The sequence below is a fragment of the Leopardus geoffroyi genome, chromosome E2 (genome assembly GCF_018350155.1).
Source record: "Leopardus geoffroyi isolate Oge1 chromosome E2, O.geoffroyi_Oge1_pat1.0, whole genome shotgun sequence".
Classification (NCBI taxonomy): domain Eukaryota; kingdom Metazoa; phylum Chordata; class Mammalia; order Carnivora; family Felidae; genus Leopardus; species Leopardus geoffroyi.
In genome coordinates this window covers 49,547,053-49,569,102 of record NC_059335.1, presented here as the reverse complement: position 1 = coordinate 49,569,102, position 22,050 = coordinate 49,547,053, and the positions used below count along the sequence as shown (strand labels likewise).

General features: G+C 43.5%; 1 protein-coding gene across 3 annotated transcripts in view; it reads right to left on the bottom strand.

Annotated features, from left to right (window-relative positions):
- The window catches only part of ZNRF1 (zinc and ring finger 1), a 100,997-nt gene extending 80,383 nt beyond the window's left edge, over nt 1–20,614 (bottom strand). For all 3 annotated transcript variants that reach the window (XM_045443553.1, XM_045443551.1, XM_045443552.1), the window contains exon 1: nt 19,549–20,614. In XM_045443553.1, the coding sequence (XP_045299509.1) occupies nt 19,549–19,972 (424 nt within the window). In that variant the 5' untranslated portion in view covers nt 19,973–20,614. The remainder of the gene's footprint in view (nt 1–19,548) is intronic.
- Nucleotides 20,615–22,050: the final 1,436 nt, after the last annotated feature.

Sequence of the window (22,050 nt, the reverse complement as noted above, 5' to 3'; positions counted from 1 at the left end):
TGGAAGAGTTCCAAAGAGTACTGCCCAAGAGAGCTTTCTGCAATGAAGGAAATATTCTACATCTGTGCTGTCCAATTATAGCAGTCACTAGCAATTTGTGGCTAGCGAACACTTGAAATGTGGCTAGTGTGATTCAGAAACTAATTTTAACTTTAATTAATTATAATTTAAGTAGCCACCTGTGGCTTGTGGCTACTCTATTGGACAGTGCTGTCTAGAAGAAGAAAGAGAATGAATTCAGCCGCGTGAGAAAATAGAAACCTCTAAAAGTGTATCCAGAGTACAGAGGAAGAGTTAAGGCTTCTGTGGCCACAGACATAGATCCTTGTCACAGTTGTGAGGCAGCCCCCCACCAACCCCGAAGAGGTACTGTGCTAAAAGGGTTCCCTACATGACTCAGGAGCTGCTCTTCCTCTGGGGAGTAGGAGCCAAAATGAGGATAGGCTTCCAGCTTCCTGCCTCCCTGCTCTTAGTGCCTGCTTGCTCAAGAGAATAATGTCAGTGATAAGGCTCCATGGAATTTTTGAGACGAGAACAGAAAGCAAGTAGCCAGCCCCACTTACTTTCCAAAGGAGGAAAACCAGAACCATCGAAGTGAAGAGATTTATTCATTTTTTTATTTGTTTTTATACAGTTGAAGGCAATAAGTAAACAATCCACCAACTTATTCCAAGGAATTTCAAATGTAGTTCAATGAAATACAAAAATCAACCGATGGGTTAAAAAGCAGGTGAACAAAGAACTAGTGTGCTGGAAAGTGTAGGTAAGAAATTACCCAGAGCACAGCATACAGAGCTAAAAAACTGGAAAACATGAAAAGAGTTTGAGAAACATGAAGTTGATAGAATAAGAAAGTCCAATATATGACATCTAGGATTTCCAAAAGGAAAGATGGAAGAAAATAAAAGAAAAGCACAATTTGAAGGGATAAATGGCTGAGAATTTCACACATGCTTTGAAAGAAATGAAATCTCAGATTCAAAGACAAACAGCAAAGCAGGATAAATAAAAATAAACCAACATGGCAGTAAATTTGCAGAACACCATGAACAAAGAGAAGATAAAAAAAGCAGCTAAGAGAAAAAATGGATTAAGGGTTGATAAGCAGCCTTCTCAATTACAATATTAGAAGCTGGAAGATAATGAAACAGAATAACATCGTCCAATTGCTGATAATAAGTAACTGCCAACCCAGATTTTTGTATCAAGCCAAATTATCATTCAACGGTGATGACAAATAAAAACACTTTTAGGCAAGCAAAACAGAGTTTACAATTAAGAGGCTGAAAAAAACGTTAAAGCCTACCTCCAGAAGACAGAAATGTAACTCAGATAATAACTCAAGAAGTTAGAAAAACGCAGTGTACACCCAAGGGGAAGTAGAAGGAAAGATAAAATATGGTTAATAGCAGAAAGCAATGAAATGGGGGGGGGGGCAGAGGGTAATCAAAAACTGGTCCTTTGAAAATAAACTAAGAAAGTAGAGCTCTGGCAAGACTAATCAAGAATAAAATGTGCAAATAATATTAGGAAAGGAAAGGGGGACATAATACAAAGATAGACACAGAGATTGCCTGGAAATATATACCTTATCAAAACTGACACAAGAATAGAAAACTTGAGCATACCAATAATACTGAAGAACTTGAATCATATTAAATAAAAATTTACACACACACACACACACACACACACACACACACAGCCTAGGCCCAGACAGTTTTACAGGGGAATTTTACACGCAAGTTCTACCAAGCATTCATAGTACAGATATTTCCTTGTCTCTATCTGTTTCCTCCAGATCCATTTCCCTCTCTGTTCTGTTCTCTACAGGGCTAACAAGTCTGGACAAGATTCCCTCGCCTCCTAAACTTCTATTGGGTTCTGTCAACGGGAAGCACCAGCAGAAGATGAGGACAAGATGATAGAGAAGCTGGGGCGCTTATTCCCTGGCTCTCTCTTTACCTTGCTATGGTATGGCAATGGTTTCATTCTTCTATGTAAGCCCACAGTTCTGTGGGACAACTTTCCCTGGGCTAGAGTTTTCACCAGGTTTTATAATGACTTCCCTCCCCCTTGTACTTCAGATCTAGGAGGGGCAACAGATTTCCACTGGGGCCAATCTCCAGGTGCTTCACCCATCCACTGTTCATTCCTTCAATCCTGCCCACACCTTTGTAAACCCTCTCTTCAATTAAATTTGATTCAATTACCTCTCTGAGCGCACCATCTGTTTGCAGTCAGAACTGTAATAGGCTTTTATAAAACTCTTTTAGAAAAGAATAAACATATACATATTCCTAACTCCTTTTAAAAGTCTACACTAATCTTAATAGCAAGAGAAGAAAAGAAAATTGAGTGAAATTTCATCACATATATACAGGAATCCCAAGTAGAATATGGATGTATTAAATCTAGCAATGTATATGGGATGGTTTGCTTCAAGAATATAAGGGCGGGTGCCTTGGTGGCTCAGTCAGTTAAGTGTCTGACTTCAGCTCAGGTCATGATCTTATGGCTCAGGAGGCTCTCTGCTGTCTGCACAGAGCCTGCTTCAGATACTCTGTCTCCCTCTCTGCCCTTCCCCCGCTCATGCTCCCTCTGTCAAAAATAAATTAACATAAAAAAAAAATACAAGTTAAACATTAAAAAATCTAAAAAAATAAAAATAAAAAAGGATATGTTAAACATTATAAAGTCGGGGCACCTGGGTGGCTCAGTCGGTTGAGCATCTGACTTCCACTCAGGTCATGCTCTCACAGTTTGTGGGTTGGAGCCCCACATCAGGCTCTGTGCTGACCTCTTGCTCAGAGCCTGGAGCCTGCTTCAGATTCTGTGTCTCTTTCTCTCTCTGCCCCTCCCCCGGTCACGCTTTGTCTCACTCTGTCAAAAATAAGTAAGTGTAAAACATTATAAAGCCTATTAATGTAATCATTAACAAATGAAAAGAGAAAGACCATCTGACTGAATGTAAGGGAAAAATCTGATAGAACAGCCACCTGTGATACTTAGTTTAACAAATTAAGAATAGAAGGGAATGAAGGAAATTTATCAAAAACAAACACAATGGTTCCAATGCAAGGAACACTCCCTTTAATAGGAGGAAAACAAAGATGCCCATGATTACAGATTCAAATAAACTTTTTACTGGAGGAACTAGACAGCAATCTTGAATGAAAGAGAAGTGACACACAAAAGGATTAGAAAAGAAGAAACTAGTCATTATTTGTAGATGTGATTCTCGGCTTTTCTCTGTAGATGTTTTCCATTATAACTATTATACTCATTCTCTCTCTCTAGAAGAGTTCAGCAAATTTGCTGAATATACAAGAAATCTGAAATGATTAAAAAAATTTAAGGGGCGCCTGGGTGGCGCAGTCGGTTAAGCGTCCGACTTCAGCCAGGTCACGATCTCGCGGTCCGGGAGTTCGAGCCCCGCGTCAGGCTCTGGGCTGATGGCTCGGAGCCTGGAGCCTGTTTCCGATTCTGTGTCTCCCTCTCTCTCTGCCCCTCCCCCGTTCATGCTCTGTCTCTCTCTGTCCCAAAAATAATAAATAAAAAACGTTGAAAAAAAAAATTAAAAAAAAAAAAATTTAAAGCTATTTACAGTAATAACCCAAAAACAAGGTATCTAGTGATAAATCTAACAAAAGGGATTCAAGACCTTTAAAAAACTATAAGTTTTATCCAAAGACATTAAGCAATAATCTTAGGTTATATTTACTGATCACTTACTATCTGCTGGGCACTGTTCTGAATGGTATGGCTATGCCTATATACTAGTTTAATTCATAAAATGGTCCCATATGATAGATACAATTATTATCAGTCTCACTTTAGAAGTTAAGGCACAGGGTAAATCACTTGCCCAAGATTCCAAAACTAAAAATCAGCTACACTGAGATTCAACTCTAAGGCAGTCTGGCTCCAAGCCTGCAACCTTAACCACTACCCCACAGGGCCTCTCCCAAAAGGGGGATCCCACTCTTCCCACGAAGGCACCTCTGGCTTAGCTGAGTTAAGCCTCCACGAGAGAGTCTCATGTCATGCTGAGGCAGATTTGACCTGAAAGAAGCCCCTATCTCCACAGGTGGGATCATAGCAAAAAGTTCAGGAGCAAAGGTTGGAACTGGATCTGCTTGGGTTCTGACGAAAACACACCTCAGCATTAGACCTAGCCACCCCTTCAGACACCGTGTCACTTTTAGATCATGCGGTTTTATTTAGGTCTTCCTAGTAACATCTGAGGATTCTGGGTGATGGAAATGCAATGTTGATTTGTACAAACTCTGCCATTTTTCTGCAAATCCGAAATCATTTCAAAGCTTTAAAAATATTTTAAAATTTGGGGTGCCGTGGTGGCTCAATCCGTTGAGTGGCCAACTCTTGATTTTGGCTCAGGTCATGTTCTCATGGTTTGTGGGTTCGAGCCCCACAATGCGCTCTGTGCTGGCCGTGCAAAACCTGCTTGGGATTCTCTCTCTCCCTGTCTCTGTGCTCCTCCCCTGCTCACACGCTCTTTCTCTCTCTCAAAATAAACATTTAAAAAATTTTTTTTAAATGTTTTAAAATTCTATTATATCTGTAAGTTCAATCCCATCAGAGTCACAGGCAGACTCAATTTTATAAAGATGGCATTTTATAAACTCAATGTAATTCCAATAAACACCCTAACAGTTTTTCTCCCACAGAAGGTGACAAAGCTGATTCTAGGAGCAGAAAGTGCCAAAAATAGCTAACTGGTTTTTGTTGTTTTTATTGTTGTCTATAACATACAGAAAGAACTGTTTATTCTGCTGTTTGCAATACAAAGACATAGGGAAATGTTACTGTTTGTGCAACACAGTAAGGGAAAAATTTTTAAACTGCCCATTAGGGTCACTTGGCCAGATGTCCTGTCATGAAGAATACCAGTTATAAACAGAGCAGCCCTAGGACTCTGTATTTCATTTTGCTTATTCTATCCTGATTCCCTTATCTGTCCCCTAGAAAGCTTCACTTAGCACAGCTTTGAAAAAGAATAACAAGATGAAAGGATTTGCCCTTCCACACAGCAAGATAAAGCCACGGTAATTAAGAAAGTGTTAGCACAAGGATAGACAAATTGACCAATGGTACAGAACAAGAAGCCCAGGAACAAATACAGGCCAGGAAGGAAACTTGATATATGACAGAGGTGGCTTTGCAAATCAGTGGTAAAGGACTTTATCATTCTTCACTTGCTGCTAGGAGAGCTAGTATTCCTATGGAAAAGAAAATATACCCTTATCCTACCCCATCCAAACAATTTAACTCTCCGGGATTAAAGACTTAAATATGAAAGGCAAAATTTAAAAGCTTTTAGAAAAAAGTGTAAGAAAGTGATAAGCAAGTCTTTCTTAAGACATAAAACACATATGGCATAAGGAAAAACACTGGAATATTCAATTACACAGTTAACTATAACAAATCACAAAAGAATAAAGAGATAAGCCACAGGGGCACCTGGGTGGCTCAGTCGGTTGAGTGTCCAACTCTCGATTTCGACTCAGGTCATGATGGTGGCATTGGGGCCCCTGTTAAGCTCTGTGCTGGTGGCGCACTCCTGCCTAGGATTCCCTCTCTCCCTCTGCCCCTCGCCCACTCACTCTCTCTCAAAATAAACAAACATTAAAAAAAAAGAGAGATAAGCCACAAACTGGGAGAAATAATCTGCATTACATACGACAACAAATAATTATTATCTGGGAACAAAACAAAAACACAAATTCATACAAACTAGTAAGAAAAGGATAAACTATCCAACATAAACATCAAGAGACATGAACAAGCGTTTCATAGACGAGGAAACATTTTGATTAACTAATACTGATGTATTAGTTGTATATGAATACATATTATCAAATATATAACAAAATCAGAGTGATATGCCATTTCATACCCACCGGAGCTTGCCAAAAATTAAAGTATGACGATATCACGTTTTGGCAAGGACACAGAGGGAGTAAAAATATGCTATTTTGGGAATGTAAATCGGTACAAGTATATTGGAGAGCCACTGGGCAATATCTCATTTAAGCTGAAAATACATACACTCTATGATCCAGCTATTTCACGACTAAGGATGTACCCTAAAAAAACCTCTCACTCGGGTATGTAAAGAAACATAGAAAAAATTCTCAAAGCAACTGAAAATAACTTCAATACCCATTATAAGGGAATGGATCAATAAATGGTGATATTAAAAAATTTTTTTAATGTTTGTTCGTTTATTTACTTATTTATTTACTTATTTAGTGTGAGAGAGAGAGAGAGAGCAAGCACAAGCCAAAGAGCTCTAGCAGGGGAGGGGCAAAAAGACAGAAAGAATCCCAGACAGGCTCCGCACTGCCAGCACAGAGCCCAACTCTGTGTTGGGCTCAAACTCACAAACTGTGAGATCATGACCCGAGCTGAAATCAAAAGTCAGACGCTTAACCGACTGAACCACCCAGGCGCCAATAAATGGTGATATTTGTGATAGAGTCACACAACAGAGTGCAACGGTGAAAATGAATGTGTCAACACGAACAATAAGTAGTACAATGGATTTACAGATCTCAAATCCATTTGGGATATACAGAGGGGTATGAGAGGATAGAGGCATTATGATAAAGTTTATATGAATTAAATGAGTATCGTTTTAGACAGAAACATGCAATAAAACTATGAACATATAAAGGATGATAAACAGGAGAGCCAGGCAGCCATTACCTTTGGGGAGGGAAGGAAAAATATGGGAACTGGGTGGATTAATGCAATTACATCTGTAATAGTTTATTCATAAATCTGTTTGATAGGTAAATACATTACCTCTTTTGAATGTCTAAAGTAGATTTTTAAAAAAGGTTCCAAGAGACCAGAGCTCCTATTCAGAGCCACACCACTACCTGATTTCCTGAAATGTACCAAATTGACAGAGTATAAACCCCTGTGACTTCCATTTTTCTTTTTTTTTTTAATTTTTTTTTTTAACGTTTTATTTATTTTTGAGACAGAGACAGAGCATGAACGGGGGAGGGGCAGAGAGAGAGGGAGACACAGAATCGGAAGCAGGCTCCAGGCTCTGAGCCATCAGCCCAGAGCCCGACGCGGGGCTCGAACTCACGGACCGCGAGATCGTGACCTGAGCTGAAGTCGGACGTTTAACCGACTGAGCCACCCAGGCGCCCCTCCATTTTTCAATCATAGGACTGAAACTTTAGAGTTCATCTAATATGAGTGAATGGACAAAAAAAGGAAGGGTCAGACCCTATGACAAGATGTACCCTGGGGACCCTCAAGGAAAAGGGAGGCAAGGAAATAATTCTTGTTATTTTATAAAAGTGATTATCACCTCCCAGAAAAAGCATTTGACAACATACAGCTTCCATTCATGATAAAAACCCACAACAACATAGGTCTAGAGGGAACATACCTCAACATAACAAAGGCCATATATGACAAACCCACAGTTGACATCATACTCAATGGGAAAAAACTGAGAGCTTTTCCCCTAAGGTCTGGAAAAAGACAAGGATGTCCACTCTCACCACTTTTATTCAACCAAGTACTAGAAGGTTCTGGTCACAGCAATTAGACAATAAAAAGAAATAAAAGGCATCCAAACTGGTAAAGAAAAAGTAAAACCTCTACTATTTGCAGATGGCATAACCCTAAAGACTCCACCAGAAAAAAACTATTAGAACTGATAACTGACTTCAGTAGAGTAGCAAGATACAAAATCAATGTACAGAAATCTGTTGTATTTCTATACACTAATAATGAAGCAGCAGGAAGTGACATTAAGAAAACAATTAACATTTGCAATTGCACCCAAAACAATAAAACACCTAGAAATAAACTTAACCAAAGAAGTGAAAGACCTGTACTCTGAGAACTATAAAACACTGATGAAAGAAATTCAAGACAACGCAAAGAAAAGGAAAGACATTCCAGGCTCATAGGTTGGAAGAACAAATATTGTTAAAATGTCTATACTAACCAAAGCAATCTACACATTTAATGCAATGCCTATCAAAATACCAACAGCATTTTCCACAAAACTAAAATGAACAATTCTAAAATCTGTATGGAACCATAAAAGACCCCAAATAGCCAAAGCAATCTTGAAAAAGAAAAACAAAACTGGAGGTATCACAATTCCAGACTTTCCAAGTTATGGTACAAAGCTGTAGTAATAAAAACAGTATGGTACTGGCATAAAAACACACACAAAGAGGGGCACATGGCTGGCTCAGTCAGAAGGACATGTGACTCTTGATCTCAGGGTCATGAGTTCAAGCCCCACTTGGGGTGTACAGATTACTTAAATAAAAGAAAACATTTTTTAAAAAAAGGTTAAAAATAGAACTACCCTACAACCCAGTAATCGCACTACTGGGTATTTATCAAAAAAGTACAAAAACACTAATTCAAAAGTGTTTGTTTATTGCGGCATTATTTACAATAGCCAAACTATGAATGCAGCCCAGTGTCCATAGATAGATGAATGGATAAAGAAGATGGGGAATATACGTATGTATATATATACGTACGTACACACACACACACACACACACACACACACACACACACACACACACCATGGAATATTACTCAGCCTTACAAAAGAATGAAATCTTGCCATTTGCAATGACGCAGATGAAGCTAGAGAGCATAATGATAAACGAAATAAGTCAGAGAAAGACAAATACCATGTAATTTCACTCATATATGTAACTTAAAAAACAAAACAAACAGGGGCGCCTGGGTGGCTCAGTAGGTTGAGCGTCTGACTTCGGTTCAGGTCATGATCTCGCGGCCTGTGGGTTCGAGCCCCACATTGGGCTCTGTGCTGACAGCTCGGAGCCTGGAGCCTGTTCCGGATTCTGTGTCTCCTCCTCTGTCTGCCCCTCCCATGCTCATGCTTTGTCTCTCTCTGTCTCTCAATAATAAACGTTAAGGAAAAAAAAATTTTTTTTAAAAAGAAACAAAACAAACAAGCAAAGGGTAAAAGAAAAAAAAAAAAGAAAAAGAGAGAGAGAGAGAGAGAGAGAGACAAACCAAGAAATAGACCCTTTAATATTAGAGAACAAACTGATGGTTACCAGAGAGGAGGTGGGTGGCGGGGGTGGGTAAAATAGGGGATGGAGATTAAGAGTATACTTATCATTATGGGCACTGGGTGATGCATGGAATCACTACATTGTATACCTGAAACTAATGTAACACTGTATGTTAACTACACTGGAATTAAAATTAAAAACTCAATTTAAAAAGTGACCATCACTTTTACCTTAAGTGTTTCGAACTCCTTAGGCAAAAGATACTTTGTAATTATGGGATCAATTAAAAATGTTGAGCCTACACCATATCACCCAAGAAAAAGTAGTCCGCTCAGGGAAGCAGAGGTTCCTCTTGCTCTTTCCTCATTTCAAGGCCATCCCCGAAGGATGGATCTGTAATCCTACAGGCCTGATAGCTTCAAGGCCCAGAAATCCCCCTCTGAGTCCCTTGTTTGGGCCTTGTTTCCTATTGCTGGTTCTTAGGCATCAAACGCTGACTTCCTGTTCCCCTTTTTTTGAGCTCTGGGGCCTTGGAAGAACTGGTAAGAGGCTTTGAAGAAAAGTACAAAGCCAGGAAAACAGAGTGGAGACAGCTACGACTTTCCAAAGGAAAGCAAATCTTAACACAGTTGTAATAACCTTTCAGACTTTCCTCTGTAGCTTACATAAGACTGGTTCAGACACAAGGACTGAAGAGTTGTAAGTCACTGAAGTTGGCAACAGTTAAAACTCAGATTTGGGTAGATGCTGAGGATAGCATTCTGGATGCTGATAGCATAATCCTTGCTAGTTCTAAACTCTTACTATCTCTAGTGTATCCTTTTCAACATCCTACAGAGGGCTGGCTGTATAACGTGTTCACTTTGGGTGTCGTTCTAAACACTTTATTAGACCTAAAATCTTAAGAGCACAGATGACCTCACATGAATCATCTCCTTGCAAAGTAGTCTCATGGTCAGTGTCAAGTGCCATGCCACCATTTCACAATATAGAAAAAGGAGGCACACTTGTGACTCTTACATTCTCATCATTAGGTCCACAGCCTTCCCTTAACAAGAAAAGTGATGCTCTTCCTGTAAATTGGCTTCAGGGCCTCTGACCCAAGGCCTCAGTTTCATGATCCTTTCACACTACAAAGGTGTTTTAATGAACTGAGTTTGAATGTCAAACTCCAATCTCATTGGTCATGCTACTGTGGCTATTCACTGAGCACAGTCCTCCCCATTCTATTCTGCTGTCCTGCACTTTGAATTCAGGGCTCACTGTCAGCATGGAAAGCACCAGAGTTCTGATATGGCAGCCTCTGGTTATGTTCTACCCAGGGATTTATCATCCACAACCTACTCAAATCCCTCCCCCAACAGCTACCAAAAATTCCCCTGGTGAGAAATGCTATTATGAGAAGGAGTGGCTGCTTTGTGACTCACACTGTTTCATTAAAAAGATTTTTTTTTCAAACAAATTTTCAGTAGAAGAATCCAAAGGTTTTCCAAAGCCACAGCAAAAACAGAACAGCTCACAATACTATTTCTCAAAGGTCTGCCACTTCATAGGCGATTCCTATACCTCAAAATACTGCAGATGCTTAGATTCGCCATCCTTTTATGTTGCACTTGGCCTCCGGGCCGAGAGAGGAGGTAGGGAATAGATGAATTAAACACAGCCAACAAGACTGGGCTGGTCAGATATTAAGGTGGAAGGCAGCTAGTGTGCAAGCCAGCCCTCACCACAGGTATTAGACTTGCCAGAGTTCTCTAGGGCAACCGGCTGCAATGGTATGAATATTTTAGTCAGATCTGACCAGGACTGAGGAAAACTAATAATATATGGTGTACATGAGTATTTGGTGATGCTTGTTATAGTAGTGAGTGGCATTCTAACAAAGTTTCTCTGGAAAGCTGACTTAGATGGCATTATATCTTAGTGGGCGTTAAAAGTGTAAATGATCTAAGTAGAAGAGAACAATTGCACAGAAAGTTAATATTTATGGTAGTCAAGTACTTCATTGGTTTGAGTTGGAATCCCAAGGACTCCCTCAAATCCTTATAGGATTCCAAGAGTACTTAGGCAAGTGGCGGGATAAAAGAATTCTAATGACCCTCACTAAGGAAAAGCACCCTCTTAGCAGGAAAAAAAGGGTTACTGAAGAAGAAACAAGTGCAAATATCTCCAGAGAGTTGAGCAATGGACAAAATGACCAAAATCGCTGGGGTCTAGGGTTTTGGGTTCTCCTACCTCTGTCCCAAATCATTGGGAGACTCCAGATTTAAGTTTCTCCCGCATGCTAACAAATCAACTTTGACCTTAAAAGACATTGTACAGCAGAGGCGACCAATTTTAGAACAACTTCTTGTGAAGTACGGCTTATTTAATTATACTTTTTAGAGGGCTAAAGGTACTACCGGGGAGAAAGCTGGAGCCAAGCTACGACAAGTCTAATTCACTAAGATAAAGATGACTGCATAATTCCTAAATATAAGGTGAGGTTTCTCCAAAAATCAAGGCACCCTCTTAGAGCTAAAGTCCATATTAAGTCTCTGAGCATGGAGCACTTTTTTTAAAACCCTTTACTCTCAGCAAAAAAATACTTGACTATAACACACATTTAATAATCATTTGGGGGAGGTGAGGAGGACATTTGATCACCAATGTTGGCTATCATAAACAAGGCTTTAAAAATCACTTAAAATAGCACTGAGTATCAACAGTGTCTGGAGCTCAGAGACATACAAGGGTTAAAACTGTTCCTCATATTTCCTTATGGGTATTTGTGGCTTGGGATAAATTTTATAGAGACAAGATTACTAAAGTGGTGGATCATGCTTCTAGAAAACAGTTTTCAATGACCAGAAAGAAAAGTGGCCCTAGGGACGACAAAGATACTGAAGCCAAATATACACATGAAGAGCCTGAAAAACAGTTTTTCCTTTTGATATTCTCATTGAGAAGATAAAGGACCACTTGTATTAGGATATAGGAGGAATTTTTAACAAGCACTTGACTAGAACCGCAAAGAGATGATCGCCTACTCTAGCCCAGAAACAGGGTTTAGGAAAGAATTAAGAGTATCAGTGAAGAGTAAGGAGGAAATACCATCCATGTAGCAGCCTCGTGGACAAAACCTTGAATTCGTTTATCCAAGAGAAAAACCGAGGAAGAAGGGAAAATGTCCCATAAGCTGCAATATTCAGACTCTCTCTTATGGAGTAAGGAAGCAAAGATCCTTAGAAATAACAAAGTAATGCTAATCAGTCTTGTAATGAACATACCTTCCCACCACCTGACACAGGTCCTAGTATACTGGAGGCACTCAATAAATACCAATTGAATAAATAAATGTCTTAGTGCAACAGATCTCCATACACACACTCAAAAAGTCTCCTACTTTTGGGTCTGCAAGAGAAAAGAAAAAATAGGTATTTTGTCCATCTAAAGTTTGGATTCATTCTAGGATCTTGACTTGTCTAGCTGCTGGCTGGGGATACATAAAAGAGGATACAGCTCCGTAAGCCCTTCAAGAGCACAAGCAGCCAAAGGCAGCTGTGCCTTAGAATGAAAATCAGGGGGAAGACAAGCACAGAAGGAAAGGAGACATTGCCACAACTCTCTTCTGTTCTGAGCAACTTCAATTCTCAGGACCAAGGCAGCTGGGCTCACGCCTCTCTCCTGGAGAAAAATGCTTAGTTCCATGTAAAAGAAAACCGTCAAACAATGAGCAATGCTCTTGCTGGGTGACGCTACCCTTTGGGAGCAGGTGAAAGGAACATTTGTATGGATCCTGCTTAGGAGATACTTGATCCGTTTAGTAATATTGAGAAGCATGCTAATGAGTGCACCAAAAAAAAGCATTTAGAGTTCTTTCTCTGGGAAGAGAATTTTCAGAATCATTTGTTACAAATTTAGATTCTTGGGTCTCTCCTTCGCTCCACTGAATTCTGGGAGTGAGGTCCAGTCATCTGCACTGTTAACAAACCCCCTAGAGAATACTGGGCAGAGTCAAGTTTGAAAACCCTTTGAACCATTCACAGAAATCAGGGGAGCTTGTTTATGTCTGCCTCCTTCTTGTTATAGACCCAAAGAGGGCACTAGAAATTATAATGCCTCCTTTAACTTGGTCCCAGTGAATTCCCCCTTCCTCTTTACTTCCAGCAGAGGAAGGCTGTACTGTCACTTCTAACAACTCCAGGGAGAACTCACTGTAAACAGTCTCATCAGGAGAGAAGCTACTCCAGCTGCTGCTTTAAGATTAAACCTGGCTCAGGGCACCTGGGTGGCTCAGGCGGTTAAGCGTCTCACTCTTGGTTTTGGCTCAGGTCATGATCTCACAGCATATTGGGATCGAGCCCCATGTCAGGTTCTGAGCCCGCAGCACAGAGCCTGCTTGGGATTCTCTGTCTCCCTCTCTCTTTGCCTCTCCCCGGCTCAAGTTCACGAACTCTTTCTTTCAAAAATAAATAAATAAATAAACATTAAAAAAAAGATAAACATTTTAAAAAAGATTTAAAAAAAAGACTAAACTTGGCTCTTTATTTGCTTCTCACTTGAAGGTTGTTGGTCTTCAGGTTATTCAATCATACCTACAACTCACCCCTCAAATATCAAGACCAGGAACCCTGGAGCACCTGGATGGCTCAGTCAGTTAAGCCTCAGACTCATGACCTCACAGTTCATGAGTTGCAGCCCTGCGTTGGGCTCTGTGCTGACAGCACGGAGCCTGCTTAGAATTCTCTCTACCTCTCTCTCTGCCCCTACCCCACTCGTGTTCTCTCTCTCTCTCAGAATAAATAAACTTAACAACAACAACAACCAGGAACCCAACTGTTGCATTCAAGGATAAACCTTTGTTCTTATGAGAAAAGAAGATTCAGAAGTGAAAACTGCTGGGTCTCCGAAAAGTCCCTTTTCATATTCAAGCCTGTACCCACAGTAATCACTAGAGACAGTCTGATACACACTAGGCCATGACAAAGCTTAGAAAAGAAACAGATGGCAATTTACACTCCTCTAACATTCTAAAAGACTGGGATTAGGGTTTAGGTTTTGAGCTAACTTTGAGATTCTAGTACTATAATCTCAGTGACCCACTATCATTAAAAACACCCCTATTTTAGGGGCGCCTGGGTGGCTCAGTCGTTAAGCGCCCAACTCTCAGTTTCAGCTCAGGTCATGATCTTACGGTTTGGTGGGTTTGAGCCCCGCATTAGACTCTGCACTGACGGTGCAGAGCCTGCTTGGGATTCTCTCTCTCTCTCTCTCTCTCTCTCTCTCTCTCTCTCTTTCTCTCTCTCTGTGCCCCTGCCATACTCATGTTGTCTCTGCCTCTCTCAAATAAATAAACTTAAAAAATATATATTAAAAAAAACAAAAAAAAAACCTAATTAAGGGTAAGCAGAAATGAGACTCGTCCATTTAAGTTACCACCACTGCTCTATGAATTTGTTTCCAATTCTGAAACTGTCAAAATCGAAATTTAGTTTTATAACCAGATTTGCCAAAATGTTAGTGCCCAATAAGCTTGGGTTGAATATCACATTTGTAAAATACAAAGCATGTTCCTTTTCCCAAAAGGAACTAGAGGTGTATTTCTCTGGTGCAGAGTGGCCTGGCTCAGAGTATTCCTTATGACATATCTGGGGTGTGTCTTTGTTTAACAGCAAAATGTACATGTCCCATAAAACAAACACTTTAAGAGTGAAACCATTGTTTCTTCCAACACCCTTCAAACCTCAATGAGGAAGAGTTAACTGTGACCTTCAAGGAATCATCAGCTTCTCAAGGGAACTTTTTTTACTTTATAGAAAATAAGCCCTCATGGTAACAAAGAACTAAAAACTGCTTTACCGAAAAATTTTCATTAAGAATAGAACTTTTGCAGAGCAGGAGAGCCATCATGGTCTTTGAAGAGCACAGAATGCTTTCCTTCCCCAGAAACCATGTAAAGGACCATGACCTCTCGCACACCTATGGTGAGGCACAGGGAGGCCGTCTGATCCACTCCAACAGGGTTGGCAACTCTCTTTAATTATTTAAGAAGAGACAATTAAATCACTTGAGAACGCCAGCATGGTGGCAAATAGAATCCATGAGATATCCTGCTAGCATGTTCAAAGATTTATCAAAAGTTACCTTCTATCAGCCCCAGTCGAAGACTTGGTGACAACCGAGAACAGTTGAGATTTTTCTGAATATGCACATGTGTACGTGCACATGGCTAAGAAGCTGGATTGAAACCCTCAGTGACCATTTTATAGCAGGACCCAGAAAATAGGCAACCTCTTCCTTCTAACATGGTGGATCCTCTATGTTTCCCCCCAACATTCAGTAATCCATGTTCTGAGATCAACAGGACCACCAAAAAAGAATGACCAGACCTCCAGAACACCACCCAGAAAACCACTAGGGGGTTAAACACCTTAAAGCAAAATTTTACATTTTAATGTGGAAAGAAAGGGACACTAACTCTCATCTTATAAAGCAGCTCTTCTCAATGGCATTCATTATTATCAACGGCCTGTCGATGTAGGTCAGATTTCAATAGAGAGCACTAGCTTCCATTCTGGAGAAACAGTTCACACAGTTCTAAATCTCTCTGCCCAGCAAATTCTGCAGCGATGAAAGGCAGAGAACTATCAGAGAAGTGCCCCTACAGGAACACCACCTTCCTTTTGTATGTTATTTGGCTTTTGTAAACACTGTCTCATGAGACCCTCACCATGACTCTGAAAGGTAAGCAGGACAGGTGTTATCTCCACCTTACAGGTGACAAAACGGTGACTCTGAGGCTAAATGACTCACTTGCCCACGGTCACAAGTCAGGCAGTTAACTCGTAGTGCAACCAGTAGATGAGCCTAGCCCTGTGACTCGCAGGCCAGTACAATTTCCAGTACACTACCCAGCTTCCCGGTGTTTCAGGATGGCAGGCCGTGGAGTGTAATGGTCAGGAGCCCAGGTTCTCACACGGGGGACCTACATTCCAATCCCAGCTCTGCCACCTCTTAGCTATTTGACCTTGTGGAGGCTCCTCACCTGTAAAATGGGAATAAAAACGCCCACCTCCTAGAATTGTTGTGACAATGAAAAGAGATGATGGGGGGCGCCTGGGTGGCGCAGTCGGTTAAGCGTCCGACTTCAGCCAGGTCACGATCTCGCGGTCCGGGAGTTCGAGCCCCGCGTCGGGCTCTGGGCTGATGGCTCAGAGCCTGGAGCCTGTTTCCGATTCTGTGTCTCCCTCTCTCTCTGCCCCTCCCCCGTTCATGCTCTGTCTCTCTCTGTCCCAAAAATAAATAAACGTTGAAAAAAAAAAAAAAAAAGATGATGGACACGAGGCACTCCAATTCATTCACTCGAGAAGTATTTGTGCCAGGCACACACAGTGCAAGAGATACCACAGCAAGCAAGAGGCACAGCCCTGCTCTCATGAAGCTTAAAACTCAAACTAAATAGAAAAACTAAAAGGATAAATAAAACACTTACAAAGTGTGTTAAGTGCTGTTAAGGTAATAGGTGAGTCACCGGAGAGATTAACATGAGGGAGGCAATTTTTAAGAGTGGCCTCTGAGGAGAAATTTAAGTAGAACTCGAAGGGACCAGAAAGACCTATCCCATGTACAGAATGGAAGGAAAAGCATTCCAATTATAAGGGTCACAACCTGGGGAAGTGTAGGAACAGATGCGATGGCTACGTATCCTCACAGGCTTTCGGGAACAACCTTTACGGGCTGACTGCCAAAGATTTCCACATCTATTTTAAAAATAACAAAGATGAGGCTCAAGAGAGGTGATGTGTCTTACCCAAGGTCATAGCTACTCCCAGGAGGGGCCGAGACCCCAGTATCCGACCTCCAGATACAACATCAGCTCACTCTCTCTGAGGAAGCTTCGTGTACATTGAGCTCCCCTACTTATTTCACTGACAACTGTTTTCTGGGCCCATGAAGAGTTCCAAAAGCACCTTAAAAACACAAGCAACAGCATCGCATCAACTTCCAGGCATCTACTCAATTGTGCACTGAAATCCTTACGCTTCCACTCTTGTGACACAAGAGCAAAAAGGGCTTGGACCTTACTCAAAAGCTCCAAAATAGAAACAAGTTTCTCCTCTTACAGCAATAAACAAGAGAGGAAAAGGATGTCCTGGAAGGAAGATCCTGTGGCCTGTTCCGGAAAGTGAGACAGAACCACCATTGCACAAAAGTGGAAATATGAAGGCTCACATCAAGTGAACTGCAAAGGAAAAATTATTTAATTTTGAATAAAACAATGAATTCCTAAAGCAGTGGCTTTCAATCAGGGTGATGCACCCCCCCCCCCGACCCCTACGTGAACATTTGGAAACTTTGTGGAGGCATGTCATGGGCATGTAAGGCAGGCCATGTCTTACAAAAGGACAGGACGGTCCTACAAAGAATTTCTTACCTGAGGCACCTGACTGGCTCATTCCATAGAGCATGAGTTGGGCATAAAGATTACTTTAAACCACATATATGTGTGTGTGTGGGGGGGGGGGGGTGTATAAATAATTTCAAAAAAGAAGGTATTACCCAAAATATTAGGAGCAGCCTCACACACACTTTATTATCAATCCCAAAGGGATTAATATGCCCCAACTTTTCCTGTATTCTCATGGTTCAGTGGCTCTTCCTACCCTCACCACAGCTGGATGAAAAAAATTAAACTCAGGTTTTACAGCTGAAGAGTCTGAAATTCTGGAATCCAACTGTAAGCTCTTAACTCCAACATGGAACCTGGTACCAGGTGGAATAAGGAAATGAAGTTTCTAGTAAGAGACAGATAAGAAATTTTAGCCAAATGCAAACTCCTTTCCCAGACAAGGGTCTACATAACATTACATTTGTTTTGCAACACACAAAATTCTGTGATTTTAGAGAGAATCTTCTTACAGTGTTTTTCAGTTTAAAATCGGATCCTAATGACGGTTCTTTCAAAAACTTAACCACCGTCATCTCACAACTATAGCTAACTCTTTCTGGACCAAATTTTGTGGAGAAAAAAATTTTAATTTCAACATGTCTACAAATGATCAAATGTCTCGAAGTGCCCAAAGCAGTCACACCTTGCATCTCATTCAGAGCAAGAGACTGATGCAGGTCGAGGAAGCTCCAATGATTATCTAGAGGTCTGTTCAGGGACTAAAATACCATTTTAGCAATTCAAAAGCCACTTTCAAGTGGTACCCTAAATCAGTCACTATTTCCCCCTCAAAAAATTACTTCACAAATTAAAGTTTATAGAACTGAACCAAAAGCCAACCTATTACCAGAAATTAAAAAAGATTCCAAAAGTCTACCCTATTTCAACCATAGCTAGAACAGCGATCCAACAGATACATCCTCCAGAAAGCAATCTTTCTTCTTTCTACACAATACCTAGATTTTCTTCACTCTCTCAAAGAAGTCTGAATACGTTAACTTCTTCACTTCAACTTGCCAATTAGCAAATAGCGGCCCCACGCCCTCGTGACCAATTTTCTAGAAGCCTAACCTGGCTTCTCAGGTTAGCTGAGCCGATAGACCTGTTTTCCTCCAGAAGCTCCTGCCGGTGCCTTTTCCGCCCTGCCACTCAAGGCCTGGGAAACCCTCCTCCAGCTTTTTGCTGGCCTGTCACCAGAAGTTCACAAAATGAATTCATCCAGATTCTCTGAATCCGCCTCTTGCCCTGTGATGTACCAACAGGCAGGCAATCAAGTGCCGCCTCCCCATTACAAAAAGATACAGACCACCAGGAAGACCTAGCACTTAGCATGGAGGAGAAGAAAAAAGATGGAGGGATGCGAGAGTCATGGAGCCAAACCTACTGCATGCAGCACCCGCCACCAGAGCCCTGGTCCTGCAAAGCCTCAGAGGGAGGTTCCCTGGCTAGGCCCTCCATTCAGCAGGCCACACCTGTCTATATGCCAGCAGCCTTCCGGCTGCTCCATTTTTACCAATTCAAACGGATCTCCAGCAGGAGACTGGCAAAATTGGGCACCCCCTTCTCCCAGCGAAAGTGAGAGCCCTAATCCAAACAACACTTGCCCCCAATTTTCTTTCTTTTCACACTCTTTGTTCGAGAGACACTGCTTGGTCAAAGTGGATCCCCCTCTCTGCTAACGGTGAGGCAGGCACAATGCTGCAGTGACAGAGAGGAAGCCTCGAGGCCGACTTGTTATAAGCCAGACAAAACCTCCTTTCTGAGGATGGTGATGCCAATAAACGGGACTTCAATAGGCAGGTTTTGCTCTGCTCATCCACAAGTGAATCAACGCCTGAAGTCCTAATACGCCCGGCTCCGCAGCCTCGCAGGAAGCCTCTTTTCTAGAGGATAGATATCCCATTCATCCCCAGGAACCAAAGGGAAAGCAGACGGATCCAGGTCGCGCACTCCATTTCCAAATCTTCGCAAGCGCGCGAGAAGGTCTGGGGCGCCCCGACGCGCCCTCCCTTGCACTCCACCCTCCGAGGCCTCCACCGCCCGCGGACTCACCACTGTGCGAGCTGAACCACCTGGGTGCGATGTGCAGAGGTAGAGCATCCGCCAGCGAGGCTCGGGAGCCTAGGTACAGCATCCCGTCTCTATGGTGACCGCCGCCGGTCTCCTGGTAACCATTGCCATGGGCATAGGTGGAGTCGGACGCAGACCCTCCGCCGCCGGGCGCCCTCTCCGAGTCGCCTGTCCCCCGGGAGGCGGGGGTGTAGAGGCCAAAGGGCACCCCTCCGGCCGTGCTGGGGTCCATGCCCATGCCCGCCACTGAGCTGACCGAGCGGCTGCGCAGCCCCATGGCCCCGCCGCCCGCCCGATAGTGCCCAAAGTGGGGCGCCCCTCCCGGCGGGGGCACGGCGCTGTCATCGGTGGAGACCCCCGGAAAGGGGCCCCGGGAGCGGGCCGCCGTGCTCTGCTTGCCCCCCATGCTCGCCCGGGCCCCGGTGGGGCGGGAACCTGGAGGCCGAGACCCTCCCCCACTTCTCAGCAGCGGGGGGAGGGTTGGGCGAGCATAAAGGGGGAGGGAGTCAAAAAGGAGACCGGGAGGAAAAAAAGGGGAAAAAAAGAAAAAAGGAAAGAAAACCCGCGGGGCGGAAGAGGCAGGCGGGCGGGGATCCCAAACTAAGAATTTAAAACGATCCAAGCCAAACGCATGTTTCCCCTCAAGGTCCAAAGAGGCGCAGTCCGGCGCGGTCTCGGCGCGCCACAGGCCGCCCCCGGGCTCCCGAAAGCCGGGGGAGCCGCAGGGAAGGAGGGAGGGAGGCGGCGGGCGGGCGCAGGGAGGCGCCGGAGGAGGCCGCCCGCCGGACAGGAGCAGGCAGAGGAGGGCTGGGGGCGCCGGGCGCGTCCCCCTCCTCAGGTCGCCGCGACCATGGACGCCGGCCCGGACCCCTCCAGGCCTCGGGCAGGCTGCGGCGCTGGGCGGCCAGGCGGAGCTCGGGAAGCCGCGGTCGCGTCGCGTCGCGCTCTAGCTCCAGCCGCCGCCGGCCCCGCCAGCCGCTCCGCCCCGCTCGGTCCCGGGCTGCGCTCGCCGGCGCTCCTCGCCGCCGTGGAGACAATGGAGGGCGGCAGAGCGCAGGCGCGGCCCGCGCCCCCTCCCCTCCCCCCCGCCGGGTTAACCCCTTCGCGGCCCCTGCGGCGCCGGGCCGCTGAAGCCCGGGAGGTCCCCACCCACCCACCCACCCTGCCCGACCGGCCTGTGACCTGAGTGGCCCGAGCCACGGGGTATCAGGAACAGAAGCCAGGCGTCTTTTCAAAGCAAGCACTCTTTAAGTCCCCGAAAATGGCTAATTATCGAGGGGAAACCACCTATGGGAGGAGGGGCGGCGATGGTTCAAGGGGCTGGGAAGGCAACGCCAGGAAGAATGAAAATTACTCAAGACGCCTACCTGGCTCTGAGGGTCACTGGTCAAGCCTCCCTCCCGGCACAAATTTGCCCCCACAGCACCCTCTGGCGGACGTGCTGTCCGTTCTTTCGGAGGGTTCCCAACCAGGAACCCCTAAGATCAGGAAGCTAAGCATTTGGGGGATTCTTAGCTGTTTGGGGGTACAGAGCGAACTGGGGCACTTTTGATTCCGGATTTTGCTGAGAGTAGATCACAATTTCCTATGTGGGGCTTATGCAATGGGTAGATTCCTTAGCTAAAATGTGATCCTGAAAATCACTAGGTGTACCATAGAGAGTGAAAAGATACAGAAAGGGAGTAAATAACACAGCTAGGACTGGGATTTTAGAAACTTCCTAGTCCAAGGTAGGTCCTCTGTTTGTTTACCTTTTGTTGCAACATGCACCACAGTGGGATACAGTGGGTACTCAATAAATGTATGTTGATCAAGTCTGCATTTTGCAACATATCTCTGACATATCCACATCCATCCATCCATCCAACAACTATTTTTCAAGTGCTGGGTGCTGGCTATGAGCATCACCCAGTCCCTCGCCTGACTTCCTTGCTCTAAATGTCCCGAGATACTTCCACATCAAGGAGCCAAGACGGTGTAGACAGATATTAAAAGAAAACCTCCAAAAGAAGAGCTGGTCTGTCATAGTTCTTGACTGTCCCAGTGTGAGCAGTTTAGAAAGAAACAAAAGGAAGACGATTTATTTGCAAGCATGGAGTGCTTCGGGTGAGCAGAAGGCCCTGCAGAAGGAAGTAGAGAATTCTGCTGGAGAAATGAACATAGGAAAAAACAAGGTGTTCCGGTACCCAAGAAATTATCTGTAAGTGCCTAGATAAGGAATCTGTGCACACCTAAGATCCAAACGAGTATCTGAAGGAAAATTAGAATGCTTAAATTTGAGGTGCCTGGCTGGCTTAGTCAGTAGAGCATTGTGACTCTTGATCTCAGGGTTGTGAGTTCAAGCCCCATGTTGCACGTAGACATTATTTTTTAAAAGTAAAGTCTTGGGGCGCCTGGGTGGCGCAGTCGGTTAAGCGTCCGACTTCAGCCAGGTCCCGATCTCGCGGTCCGTGAGTTCGAGCCCCGCGTCGGGCTCTGGGCTGA